This window comes from Oncorhynchus nerka, linkage group LG8 (assembly GCF_034236695.1).
Source record: "Oncorhynchus nerka isolate Pitt River linkage group LG8, Oner_Uvic_2.0, whole genome shotgun sequence".
Taxonomy (NCBI): Eukaryota; Metazoa; Chordata; class Actinopteri; order Salmoniformes; family Salmonidae; genus Oncorhynchus; species Oncorhynchus nerka.
The window spans coordinates 18,575,547-18,590,075 of NC_088403.1; the positions used below are offsets into that span (position 1 = coordinate 18,575,547).

The 14,529-nt window shown below is 41.2% G+C and overlaps 1 protein-coding gene across 1 annotated transcript in view; it reads left to right on the forward strand.

Moving 5' to 3' along the window:
* Positions 1-14,529, forward strand: part of sema3aa (sema domain, immunoglobulin domain (Ig), short basic domain, secreted, (semaphorin) 3Aa) — an 87,250-nt gene that overhangs the window by 21,200 nt on the left and 51,521 nt on the right. The window contains exons 2-3 of the mRNA XM_065021496.1: positions 4,287-4,447; positions 7,375-7,437. Of these exons, the coding sequence (XP_064877568.1) occupies positions 4,287-4,447; positions 7,375-7,437 (224 nt within the window). The remainder of the gene's footprint in view (positions 1-4,286; positions 4,448-7,374; positions 7,438-14,529) is intronic.

Below are 14,529 nucleotides of genomic sequence, written 5' to 3' on the forward strand. Positions count from 1 at the left end.
CATCTGCTCCCTTGCATTTGCTTGAGAGAAAGGCCGTTGTGCTCTGTGTGTGCTGTGTGTGAACACGTCCCCAAACGAGCGTGTCCGTCTTTACCTCTTGGGTTCTTAGGTGTCTCGCCCCAGTCACATCGGCCTTGCAGCCTTGGCGATCCTCAGCTACGATAAAGCCTTGCTCAGCCTACCATCCCAACCTGTCTTACTCGAGAACACAACGTGTTGAAATATGTGGCATGTGTTTAATCTCCGGCCCATCTGGGGGAAACCTTTCGCGATGGATCTTCACGGCTGCCATTATGGAGAGAGCGTGCAAATTCCTGGCTCCAGAGATCAACAGTCGCTCACTTTTAGAGGGCTTTTAAAGGGGCTGGAAGTGTCAGATCCAGGGCCAAAATGGCAGAGAACATAGCTGCATACCTTTCTGTTCTGTTTTGAGATGAGCAGATCTCGTCTGCTCTTCCTATTTTTGTCTCTGTCCATTGTCTTGGTACATCCGTCTCGCTCTCTTTATCTGTTCTCTGTCTCTCACAGTGGAGGCTGTTGAGGGGAGAACGGCTCATAATAATGGCCGGAACGGAACAGATGGAATGGCATCAAACACCTGGGAACTGTGTGTTTGATGTATTTGATATCATTCCACTAATTCCACTCCAGTCATTACCACAAGCCTGTCCTCCCAAATGAAGGTGCCATCAACCTCCTGTGGTCTCTCATAAGTCTCCCTCTTCCATTCTCCTCTTTAACCCTCTCTTCCTCACCTTTTGTTTTGTAGCAGTGACAAACCATCTCCCTTTAAAAACCATCACAGTTCAATATGTGACTTCATTTCTTCCATCTCTTCCCTTCCTCTCTGACCAAACTCTCTCCATTTCCCCTTTAATTACTGTAGGTAATAGAAGTCCACCTCTTCAAGCATTACCTTCACTGTAAGGCACTTTTCCTTGTGCTCACTATAACTTGTTTCCTGTCCCAGGGCTGTCATAGCTGATTGGTTGATTAGGAGTAAAGGGTTATCTGATAGGCTGTTGGCCCCGTGATGAAATGGGCCAGTCACTGACGATGCCTCCAGACTCTGGATCAGTCAGCCAGTCTCTGTTTGTCTACTTAACATTTCTTCTCTGGTTACATCTGCTCTAACTGTTGGAGAAGCTGTTAGAGGACTGATGGACATGCATACATAGGCAGCAGCGTGCACACAGAATTGCACACAAGTACTGTATAGTGACGTACCTATGAACAACACACACACATAGACAGACAGGTTGCCATAAAGGTGATACAGGCAGCACAATATCAGTACTGTAACACCAACCACTACACACACCTTGAAAAGCCTCACATTCAGCCTTGAAGCAGCCCTAGTCGACCTAGATGAGCTGTGAGCTGCTTTATTGGGTGATCCACAGTCCCCCCTCATCCCGCTCTCTTCCCCTCCTCATCCCATTGGGAATACCATGGAACACTTGATACAGAGAGATGTTGACACAGACGAGAGGATCACTGACACCCCCCACCCCCTCTCTTCTTCCTCTTCTCTCTATACACACAGATGTCCACGATCTTACCCACAATACCCCGGGAGAGTGGGCGCAGATGGCTTCTCTGGGGTTAAGGTTCCAAGTGGCATCCTATTCCCGACATAGTACACTACTGATGACTAGGACCCATAGAGCCCTTGTCAACAGTAGTGCGCTATGTAGGGTTAATAGTGTGCGATTTAGGGCGATATTCTAGCCGCCCGTCAATCAGGGCTCAGAGGAGATCACAGTCCAGACTGCCAGTGGGGACGGTGATGGAAGAGCTAGCGTGATGCATGGTGCTGAGACATGGGTTTTTAATGTACCTGTCATTTCTGTACGTATGTCTACAGTATGTCCAGGTGTGTTTGGTACAAGGAGTGGAGTCTAAATGGAAGCAGATACGTAGAAGGGCAGAATCCGACCCACGAAAAACTGTTAGAGACGCATCAATCATTTTATTATCATGCTCACTTATCTTAATCATTCTTTTAGATTTTCAAGGAACGTTTTTCGACCAGTATGTTTGGTTGAGTAGCAATTCTGATTTGTATTGAGGAACCAGAGGCAAAAACATAGCAACACTGTTGTCTTCTGAGTTGGTTATTTTTGTTGGTGTAATGAAGGCTGCCTTGGCATTATCTCAGCAGTCTCAACATGCTGTTACTGCTGCATGTGTCATCAAAAGTTGCCTGTGGTGATAAACGTTTCAGAGGTTTTGTCTCAGGTTGGGGGATGTTTAGTTGACCTGACAGGTTTATAGGAACTTACTCTCCTGCCTCCACCTGCTATTTATCGCCATGCCTCTGCACACACTGTACTACACATCTTAACTGACCACACACAGCCCTGTCCCGAATGCCTATAAAGGATTCAGCCAATCACATGCTTGGGCAGCTTTTGCGCCATGCTGAGACTGGGTCACGCAGTGTCCACCTTAGAGGCCTTACGTCATGCCTGACCAGATCTGTGTGACATCCCAAAGATCTGTGTGATGCATCCCAACCTTAGGGCCAGATCTCATCCCAAAGGGCAGCCATGCTGAGACTGGGTCACGCAGTGTCCACCTTAGAGGCCTTACGTCATGCCTGACCAGATCTGTGTGACATCCCAAAGGGCAGCTCTTGCGCCATGCTGAGACTGGGTCACGCAGTGTCCACCTTAGAGGCCTTACGTCATGCCTGACCAGATCTGTGTGACATCCCAAAGGGCAGCTCTTGCGCCATGCTGAGACTGGGTCACGCAGTGTCCACCTTAGAGGCCTTACGTCATGCCTGACCAGATCTGTGTGACATCCCAAAGGGCAGCTCTTGCGCCATGCTGAGACTGGGTCACGCAGTGTCCACCTTAGAGGCCTTACGTCATGCCTGACCAGATCTGTGTGACATCCCAAAGGGCAGCTCTTGCGCCATGCTGAGACTGGGTCACGCAGTGTCCACCTTAGAGGCCTTACGTCATGCCTGACCAGATCTGTGTGACATCCCAAAGGGCAGCTCTTGCGCCATGCTGAGACTGGGTCACGCAGTGTCCACCTTAGAGGCCTTACGTCATGCCTGACCAGATCTGTGTGACATCCCAAAGGGCAGCTCTTGCGCCATGCTGAGACTGGGTCACGTGACATCCCAAAGTGTCCACCTGTCCAGAGGCCTTACGTCATGCCTGACCAGATCTGTGTGACATCCCAAAGGGCAGCTCTTGCGCCATGCTGAGACTGGGTCACGCAGTGTCCACCTTAGAGGCCTTACGTCATGCCTGACCAGATCTGTGTGACATCCCAAAGGGCAGCTCTTGGGTCACATGTCCACCTTAGAGACTGGGTCTGTGTGACATCCCAAAGGGCAGTGTCCACTGAGACTGGGTAGAGTGTCCACCTTAGCCTGACCAGATCTGTGTGACATCCCAAAGGGCAGCTCTTGCGCCATGCTGAGACTGAGACTCACGCAGTGTCCACCTTAGAGGCCTTACGTCATGCCTGACCAGATCTGTGTGACATCCCAAAGGGCTGTCTAGCTCTTGCGCCATGCTGAGACTGGGTCATACAACAGTGTCCCACAATTAGAGGCCTTTGCCTGACCAGATCTGTGTGACATCCCAAAGGGCAGCTCTTGCGCCATGCTGAGACTGGGTCACGCAGTGTCCACCTTAGAGGCCTTACGTTATGCCTGACCAGATCTGTGTGACATCCCAAAGGACAGCTCTTGTGCCATGCTGAGACTGGGTCACGCAGTGTCCACCTTAGAGGCCTTACGTCATGCCTGACCAGATCTGTGTGACATCCCAAAGGGCAGCTTTTGGTGAACCGTTTTAGAAGTGTCTAGCTTGAGAAATCTGAACTCCCAGAACTTAAATTCTTCATCTGTCTATGTCACTTTACCAGAAACACAGTCATACAACACTCTGTTGTGCCACAATTCATTTGCTGTTGGTTATAACCGTAACATTGACTATCGACATGCAGCGTATCTAAATTGTCTGTCTATTCTGGGTTGTTTAATTCCTGTACCTTTCCCAAAACACTCTGTATTTCCCAGAAATCCTGGTTGGGAGGTTCATGGAATTACGCAAGAATTAGCTGGAAATCCAAGAGTCCTTCAACCACGATTTCTGGAAAAGCAGGGAATTTGGGGAAAATGACTGGAACTGTTTAGCTCTAGTCTGTCTGTCTACCCACCCATCCATTCATCCATCTGTCCACCTTTCTTCCTCTTCCATCCATCTGTTTGTCTATCTGCTTTAGACTCACCCATGCTCTGTCCTCTGTGTGTGTTTCAGAGATGGTAGAATCCAGTAACCTCATCACTTTCAACGGCCTCACCAACAGCTCCGGCTACGACACCTTCCTATTGGACGAGGAGAGAGGAAGACTGTTGGTGGGTGCCGAGGACCACGTCTTCTCCTTCGACTTGGTCAATCTCAACAGAGAGCACAAACAGGTAAGAGTCCTACTCTTTGACCGCACACAAGGTCAACATTATGAAGATAACACAATGACCACACGACCACACAAAACCAACATTTTCTCTATGGGTCTTGCATCAGTAGAGACATACAATGGACCGCTTATTCTCAATCCTTCCAGTAAAAGGCACATATGCATGAAATAAAATAAACCCGCTTTTAAAGAGTGGATATTGATTCAGACAGGAGGTGCAGTGTATAGGCAAGCCGTCCATTTAGTAACTGCCAATGAAAACACATAATAGCAAATCTATGGAGCTATGTAAGGGACCCCACTGCCAAATCAAACTCTGAGAGAAAAAGACTTGGACCGCATTTCCCATAAATACTGAAAAGCTGAAAGCTGTCTGAACTTCCCTATGATGATCCGTATGAATAATTAGCAACAGGAAGTGAGGATGCTTGAGTAATTAGTATGCACTTCTCAGCTGTTTATGGCAGAGCTATGTATTTACATGTTTTTCATTGGGATCATTTTCCTCTGTGCAGATGGTTGGGGGACAGGAATATAATTGAATAAATGTAATTAAACCAGTTGGCGGGCGGGTTTCCATTTGACTAGATCTGCTATACAGTTATGATCAGGATTTAGGTTCATGTTATATCCAAACCTGTCCTAATTGGAAGTCTGGATCTCTGAGTGCAGAGGTCATGCTCATTGACTAGTGAGCACAGAGTATGATGCTGATTGGCTAGTGAACATAGTGTTTTCAAATGAAAAACATCTTTGATTGAGCAGCAACCCTTTGTTATTCGAGACCCACTCCTGCTCCTCTCTACATCTCTCTGGAGTCCATTACTGTGATTTCCTCCCTCCATCCCTTTCTCTCCATCTCTCTGTCTCTTTTTCTAGACAGGTCTGTTTATAATTCCATCAGTCCACCTGGAACAGGTTACAGGAGAGTTAAGAGTCTTTTTATCTGATTCTGACAGCTATCACAGACGTGGAGATTGATGTGAACAAGAAGCACTGAGGCACTGGAGAAACTGCAAAGGCGCTTAAAGTGCTGAAATACACACACACACACACACACACACACACACACACACACACACACACACACACACATACACACACACACACACACACACTGTATGCATTGCAGAGGCTATTTAAATATAAGAGAATTACATCATTTTTTGGGGCCCTTGGCGCGGATGTGTTTTCCCTATTCAGATCTTTGATAATGCAGAGAAAGATAAGTGGAAAAGCAGTGATTTAGCAAATCTAATGCAATTACCCAGATGTGCACTGCAAGTCCCCTTGGTCTGACAGAACAGCTCAGCTGATCCTGAAGAGAGATACGCTATGAATAGAAGGATGTGTGTGTGTGTGCCCGCGTGGTGTGTGTGTGTGTGTGTGTGTGTGTGTGTTTGTATGTGTGTGCCCACGTGGTGTGTGTGAGGGTGTGTGTGTGCCCACGTGGTGTGTGTGAGGGTGTGTGTGTGCCCGCATGGTGAGTCTGTGTGTCTGTGTTTGTTAACCTGCTATTTGTGGTGTTTTTCCAGTGCCATGAGCATACCATGTGTGGGTGGGTACACATGTTCTAGCACCTACCTGCATTCTGGTACCTGCACTTCTATGACTTGTTGTACTCCTCAGCTTTCATGCCTGTGGATGATTATTCCAGCTCTTATTATGAGTCCGGCCCCAGCACACAATCTGTTTTTATAATTCAGGGGACACTGGCGGGACACACACACACACAATCTGTTTTTATAATTCAGGGGACACCGGCGGGACACACACACACACACACAATCTGTTTTTATAATTCAGGGGACACTGGCGGGACACACACACACAATCTGTTTTTATAATTCAGGGGACACTGGAAGGACACACACACACAAATGTAACAGATGGTAAGACCATAAGGACAACCCTCTTTAATTGAAAGTCTTAAATGATTCTCCAAAGGGCCTCAGGAGTGCTCTGGTTATTTAACTTTCAGTACTGTAAAGCTAAGCTTATACAGGGGGTTCCCAAATGTTTTTGAACCTGGGTCCACCTTAAGATTTGGGGGGGAATTAATTTTGACCCAGCAAGTGAATAAGACTAGGCCCAATGTTGCGAGCTCGGAGCCATTGTAAATTGGTATTGACTTACACTGTATTCCCTTTAAAACTATCTGTCTCTCTTACTTCATGGTTCAAAACTCACATCCCTCCAGCTAAACAAGTTAGCAAGCTACGTGCAACACTTAGCATACTCATCCAGAGGTTCTGAACCTTTGGTGCAATGGCAAATGTGTTGGACTATCATTTGCATAAACCTGGGTTCAATTCCTGGTTAGACTACCGCCTGAATGGACCCCAGAATATTATTGTGCACTCCTTCTCTCTTGTTTTACATGATGACTCACTTTCTCTGTTCATATGACACATTCTCTCCTCTGTTCCTTAGTATACCACTCCCTCACTTTTAAATGATTTTATTTTCATTTCATCTTTATTTAACTAGGCAAGTCAGTTAAGAACAAATTCTTATTTACAATGGCGGCCTACCGAAAGGAAAAAGGCCTGCGGGGACGGGGCCTGGGGTTAAAACAAATAAATACATATAAATATATATAAATATAGGACAAAACACACATCACAACAAGAGAGACAACACTACATAAAGAGAGACCTAAGACAACAACATAACAAGGCAGCAACACATGACAACACAGCATGGTAGCAACACAACATGACAACAACATGGTAGCAACACAACATGGTAGCAGCACAAAACGTGGTACAAACATTATTGGGCACAGTCAACAGCACAAAGGGCAAAAAGGTAGAGACAACAATACATCACACAAAGCAGCCACAACTGTCAGTAAGAGATTGAGATGAAACTCAATGATGTTGTTGTTTATAATCTATAACACTCCCTCTCTCCTCCTCTCCATAGATCGCATGGCCAGCCACGCCCTCAAAGCGTGACGAATGCAAGTGGGCGGGGAAAGACCTCGGGGTAAGTTCTGCGAGTCACCTAATAACCACTTATGTCACTCTTATGTAGCCTGACATAATAGGTGGATACATGTGGTGTATGTTACCTGCAGGTTATACTTTAACTTGTCAGCACACAGCTTATGCAGGGGAATGTAACTAGCATGTCTGACATGCTGTTAGCGTGTTATCATTAGTAACCTACGAAACTAGCATGTCTGACATGCTGTTAGCGTGTTACCATTAGGAACCCATGTAACTAGCATGTCTGACATACTGTTAGCGTGTTATCATTAGTAACCTACGTAACTAGCATGTCTGACATACTGTTAGCGTGTTACCATTAGTAACCTACGTAACTAGCATGTCTGACATGCTGTTAGCGTGTTATCATTAGTAACCTACGTAACTAGCATGTCTGACATACTGTTAGTGTGTTATCATTAGTAACCTACGTAACTAGCATGTCTGACATGCTGTTAGTGTTATCATTAGTAACCATTAGGAACCCATGTAACTAGCATGTCTGACATACTGTTAGCGTGTTACCATTAGTAACCTACGTAACTAGCATGTCTGACATGCTGTTAGTGTGTTACCATTAGTAACCTACGTAACTAGCATGTCTGACATGCTGTTAGCGTGTTATCATTAGTAACCTACGTAACTAGCATGTCTGACATACTGTTAGCATGTTACCATTAGTAACCTACGTAACTAGCATGTCTGACATGCTGTTAGTGTGTTACCATTAGGAACCCATGTAACTAGCATGTCTGACATGTTGTTAGTGTGTTACCATTAGGAACCCATGTAACTAGCATGTCTGACATGTTGTTAGTGTGTTACCATTAGGAACCCATGTAACTAGCATGTCTGACATGTTGTTAGTGTGTTACCATTAGTAACCTACATGTAACTTAGCATGTCTGACATGTTGTTAGCGTGTTACCATTAGGAACCCATGTAACTAGCATGTCTGACATGTTGTTAGTGTGTTACCATTAGGAACCCATGTAACTAGCATGTCTGACATGTTGTTAGTGTGTTACCATTAGTAACCTACGTAACTAGCATGTCTGACATGTTGTTAGTGTGTTACCATTAGGAACCCATGTAACTAGCATGTCTGACATGTTGTTAGTGTGTTACCATTAGTAACCCATGTAACTAGCGTAACTAGCATGTCTGACATGCTGTTAGTGTGTTACCATTAGGAACCCATGTAACTAGCATGTCTGACATGTTGTTAGTGTGTTATCATTAGTAACCTACGTAACTAGCATGTCTGACATGTTGTTAGTGTGTTACCATTAGGAACCCATGTAACTAGCATGTCTGACATGTTGTTAGTGTGTTACCATTAGGAACCCATGTAACTAGCATGTCTGACATGTTGTTAGTGTGTTACCATTAGGAACCCATGTAACTAGCATGTCTGACATGTTGTTAGTGTGTTACCATTAGGAACCCATGTAACTAGCATGTCTGACATGTTGTTAGTGTGTTACCATTAGCAACCCATGTAACTAGCTTGTCTGACATGTTGTTAGTGTGTTACCATTAGGAACCCATGTAACTAGCATGTCTGACATGTTGTTAGTGTGTTACCATTAGGAACCCATGTAACTAGCATGTCTGACATGTTGTTAGTGTGTTACCATTAGGAACCCATGTAACTAGCTTGTCTGACATGTTGTTAGTGTGTTACCATTAGGAACCCATGTAACTAGCATGTCTGACATGTTGTTAGTGTGTTACCATTAGGAACCCATGTAACTAGCATGTCTGACATGTTGTTAGTGTGTTACCATTAGGAACCCATGTAACTAGCATGTCTGACATGTTGTTAGTGTGTTACCATTAGGAACCCATGTAACTAGCTTGTCTGACATGTTGTTAGTGTGTTACCTGCAACATTAATAAATAATAACCATTAATAACCTGCAACATTAATAATAATATTTTTCCACATCGTGTCGTCAGATGGAAACATTTAGAAGATGTTTGTTGTGGAAATGATGTGGAAGCGACATTATAGCAACATTGATCCAAACTAGCATAGCTGTCGTTGCTAGTAGTTTCCATGACCTTGTGGTCCCCTGGAAGCGTTCCTTCCCCGCTGTGTGTGTTTGTTGGTTCTGTTGGCACGGCAAGAACGCAGTACATCACATCACTCTGTTTATTTATCTACCAATGTTCTGCATGCACAGCTGAACTCAGTGTGTGTGTCTGTGTGTGTGTTTGGGAGAGAGATGAAGTGAGTGTGTGTGGGTGTGCCGTCTGATTGTGTGCGTTATCGCAGAGAGAGAGAGAGTGTGTGTGTTGTATGTATCAGATTGTGTGTTATCTCATGTGGGGTTTACACACAACCCTCATGTTGTATCTGCTTCTAATTTCATGGCTGAGTGCACATGCAGTGGGGGGAGGGGGCTCTAGGATTATGTGGGATTACGTAGTTCAGTCCATAAATCACACAGGTTCCACTTGGGTCATAGTCTGTGGCAGGTTTTTGGGTTATAAACATAGCACTGCCCTAACACAGATACATACAGACATTCCTGCTGTACACATGACCAGATACACACACGTTTACTCTATAACAGACACACACACAGATGCATGCGCGCATTCACACACACACATTGATGAGGCATTTGCATGCTGTAAAAATGTTTACTCTAGAAAATGAGGCAATGAAAGCTGCGTTTTTGTGGGCACGAATGCTTGATTAGGACATTACAAAAGCATTCCTAGCTCCTAAGTGGTGAATTTCTCCACTCAATTTAGAGCCCTGGAACAAATGCAACAGTACAGCACTCTCTGCCCAAATGTCTTACTGGTGATTCACTGGGCTTTGTACAAGATGACTCAGTAGGTTGGGTATGATTCAGTCAGGAACGTGACTCATTTGATTCAGTTATGGATTATTGCCCAATCCCATAGCGATGGGGGATCGATACAGTTACATATCGTTATATTATTGTTGGACGATATTATATTGATATTTGAACTCAGTTGCCAGAGAGGAGGAAATTGCTCAGATTTCATCATGAGGCCAAGGGTGATTTTAAAACAGTTCGAGTTTAATAGGAGAAAACTGAGGATGGATCAATAACATTGTAGTTACTCCACAATACTAAGCTAATTGACAGAGTGAAAACAAGGAAGACTGTACAGAATAAAAATATTCCAAAACATGCATCCTGTTTGCAACAAGGCACTAAAGTAAAGCAATTCACTTTTTGTAAACGGAATGCAGCTAAGCACAGGTAAAATCCTAGAAGAAAACTTGGTTCTGTCTGGGAGATGAATTCACCTTTCAGCAGGACAATAACCTAACACACAAGGCCAAATGTTCCTGAGTGGTCGAGATACAGTTTTGACTTAAATCTACTTGAAAATCTATGGCAAGACCTGAACATGGTTGTCTAGCAATGATCAACAACCAATTTGACAGAGCTTGAAGAATTTTGAAAAAGGTAATGGGCAAATGTTGCATAATTCAGGAGTAGACAGCTCTTAGAGACTTACCAAGATAGATTCACAGCTGTAATCAATGCTAAAGGTGCTTCTACAAAGTATTGACTCAGGGGTGTGAATACTTATGTAAATTAAATATTTCTTAATTTTATTTTCAATACATTTGCAAAAAAAAAATGTTTTTTTTACTTGGGGTTCATTATGTGGTATTGTGTCAATTTAATCCCTTTTCAATTCAGGCATTAAAATGTGGAATAAGTCAAGGGGTATAAATACTTTCTGAAGGCAAAATGTTAAAATCAAAGTATCGAATCGCAATACATATAGAATCGCAATAAATTTTGAATCACTATACATATAGAATCACAATACATATAGAATCACACTACATATAGAATCACAATACATTTAGAATCACACTACATATAGAATCACAATACATTTAGAATCACACAACATATATAATCACACTACATATATAATCACAATACATTTAGAATCACACTACATATAGAATCACAATACATATAGAATCACAATACATTTAGAATCACACTACATATAGAATCACAATACATATAGAATCACACTACATATAGAATCACAATACATTTAGAATCACACAACATATATAATCACACTACATATAGAATCACAATACATTTAGAATCACTATACATATATAATCACAATACATATATAATCACACTACATATAGAATCACAATACATTTAGAATCACTATACATATAGAATCACTATACATATAGAATCACTATACATATAGAATCACTATACATATAGAATCACACTACATATAGAATCACACTACATATAGATTCACTATACATATAGAATCACTATACATATAGAATCACTATACATATAGAATCACAATACATATAGAGTCACAATTTTACATTTACATTTACATTTACACAATAAATATAGAATGACACTAGATATAGAATGACACTACATATAGAATGACACCACATATAGAATGACACTACATATAGAATGACACTACATATAGAATCACTATACATATAGAATCACACTACATATAGATTCACTATACATATAGAATCACACTACATATAGAATCACACTACATATAGATTCACTATACATATAGAATCACTATACATATAGAATCACTATACATATAGAATCACAATACATATAGAATCACAATAAATATAGAATGACACTAGATATAGAATGACACTACATATAGAATGACACCACATATAGAATGACACTACATATAGAATCACTATACATATAGAATCACACTACATATAGAATCACACTACATATAGAATCACACTACATATAGAATCACTGTACATATAGATTCACTATACATACAGAATCACACTACATATAGAATCACACTACATATAGAATCACACTACATATAGAATGACACTAGATATAGAATGACACCACATATAGAATGACACTACATATAGAATGACACTACATATAGAATCACTATACATATAGAATCACAATACATATATAATCACACTACATATAGAATCACAATACATTTAGAATCACTATACATATAGAATCACACTACATATAGAATCACAATAAATATAGAATGACACTAGATATAGAATGACACTACATATAGAATGACACCACATATAGAATGACACTACATATAGAATGACACTACATATAGAATGACACTACATATAGAATCACACTACATATAGAATCACTATACATATAGATTCACTATACATATAGAATCACACTACATATAGAATCACATTACATATAGATTCACTATACATATAGAATCACTATACATATAGAATCACAATACATATAGAATGACACTACATATAGAATCACACTACATATAGAATGACACTACATATAGAATCACACTACATATAGAATCACACTACATATAGAATCACTATACATATAGATTCACTATACATATAGAATCACACTACATATAGAATCACACTACATATAGATTCACTATACATATAGAATCACTATACATATAGAATCACAATACATATAGAATCACAATACATATAGAATGACATTACATATAGAATCACACTACATATAGAATCACACTACATATAGATTCACTATACATATAGAATCACTATACATATAGAATCACAATACATATAGAATGACATTACATATAGAATCACAATACATATAGAATCACTATACATATAGAATCACAATACATATAGAATGACATTACATATAGAATCACGCTACATATAGAATGACACTACATATAGAATCACACTACATATAGAATGACACTACATATAGAATTACACTACATATAGATTCACTATACATATAGAATCACAATACATATAGAATGACACTACATATAGAATCACACTACATATAGAATGACACTACATATAGAATCACACTACATATAGAATGACACTACATATAGAATTACACTACATATAGATTCACTATACATATAGAATCACACTACATATAGAATCACACTACATATAGATTCACTATACATATAGATTCACTATACATATAGAATCACAATACATATAGAATGACACTACATGTAGAATCACACTACATATAGAATGACACTACATACAAAATCACACTACATATAGAATCACACTACATATAGAATCACACTACATATAGAATGACACTACATATAATTTCAGCACCTAAATCTTGTGATAATATCATATTGTGAGGTCCTTGGCAAAGTGATGCAGAAAATGTTGAATGGTTCAACACAGTGCAGAGTGAGAAATGATTCTCATTTAGTTCAGAAGTTATAGTTGTATCTGCAGACTGTTGCATGTTAGGTTCACTGTGTGCTCTCAAAACACAGTCAACCATCTACCTTAAACAAAGCTGCCTACTAATTCCCCCTCCTTTCAAGGGAAAGTAATCAGTTATTCCCAATAATGACCCTTCTCTCCCCAGAGGATGCAGTGGTATTCAGGTAACGACACAGTGTGTGTGTAGAGAAGTCATTTTTCACCCTGAAAATTGCAGAGTAGCATGTCTGACTAGGCTGAGTAAATGTCTGTCAGTGGCACACACACAACATGCACTCAATATCACACACACACACACACACACACACACACACACACACACACACACACACACACACACACACACACACACACACACACACACACACACACACACGGAGACACAAAATGCCTGGCTGGAAATTAGTCTAATGACCATGAGAAAATCTAAACATCTCTGTCAGTAAGATGATTAATGAGACAGTTTACAATGTATATAATAGCGATGTGAGAATGATGGAGGAAGACATTGCTTCTTCCCTGTTGTTGCCGGAACGTTGCGGGAATGTTAGGAAGCCCATAAGGTAAAGTCATTAAGAAGACTTTCACACAAGTAACCCTTGTAATGGTCATGGTTGTGAACCATAAAAGGTTGTGGAGCATATCTGGGTTTAGAGCTTGTTGGTTTGGTCTAACCACAGAAATACTTGTAATGTGGGAGGTGAACGCTGGTTGAACACAGACAGGAAACTGGAACTGTTGTTGTGACTATGGGTTACTGATAATATCCTTTCTCTGGGGTGACCTGTTGTTGTGACTATG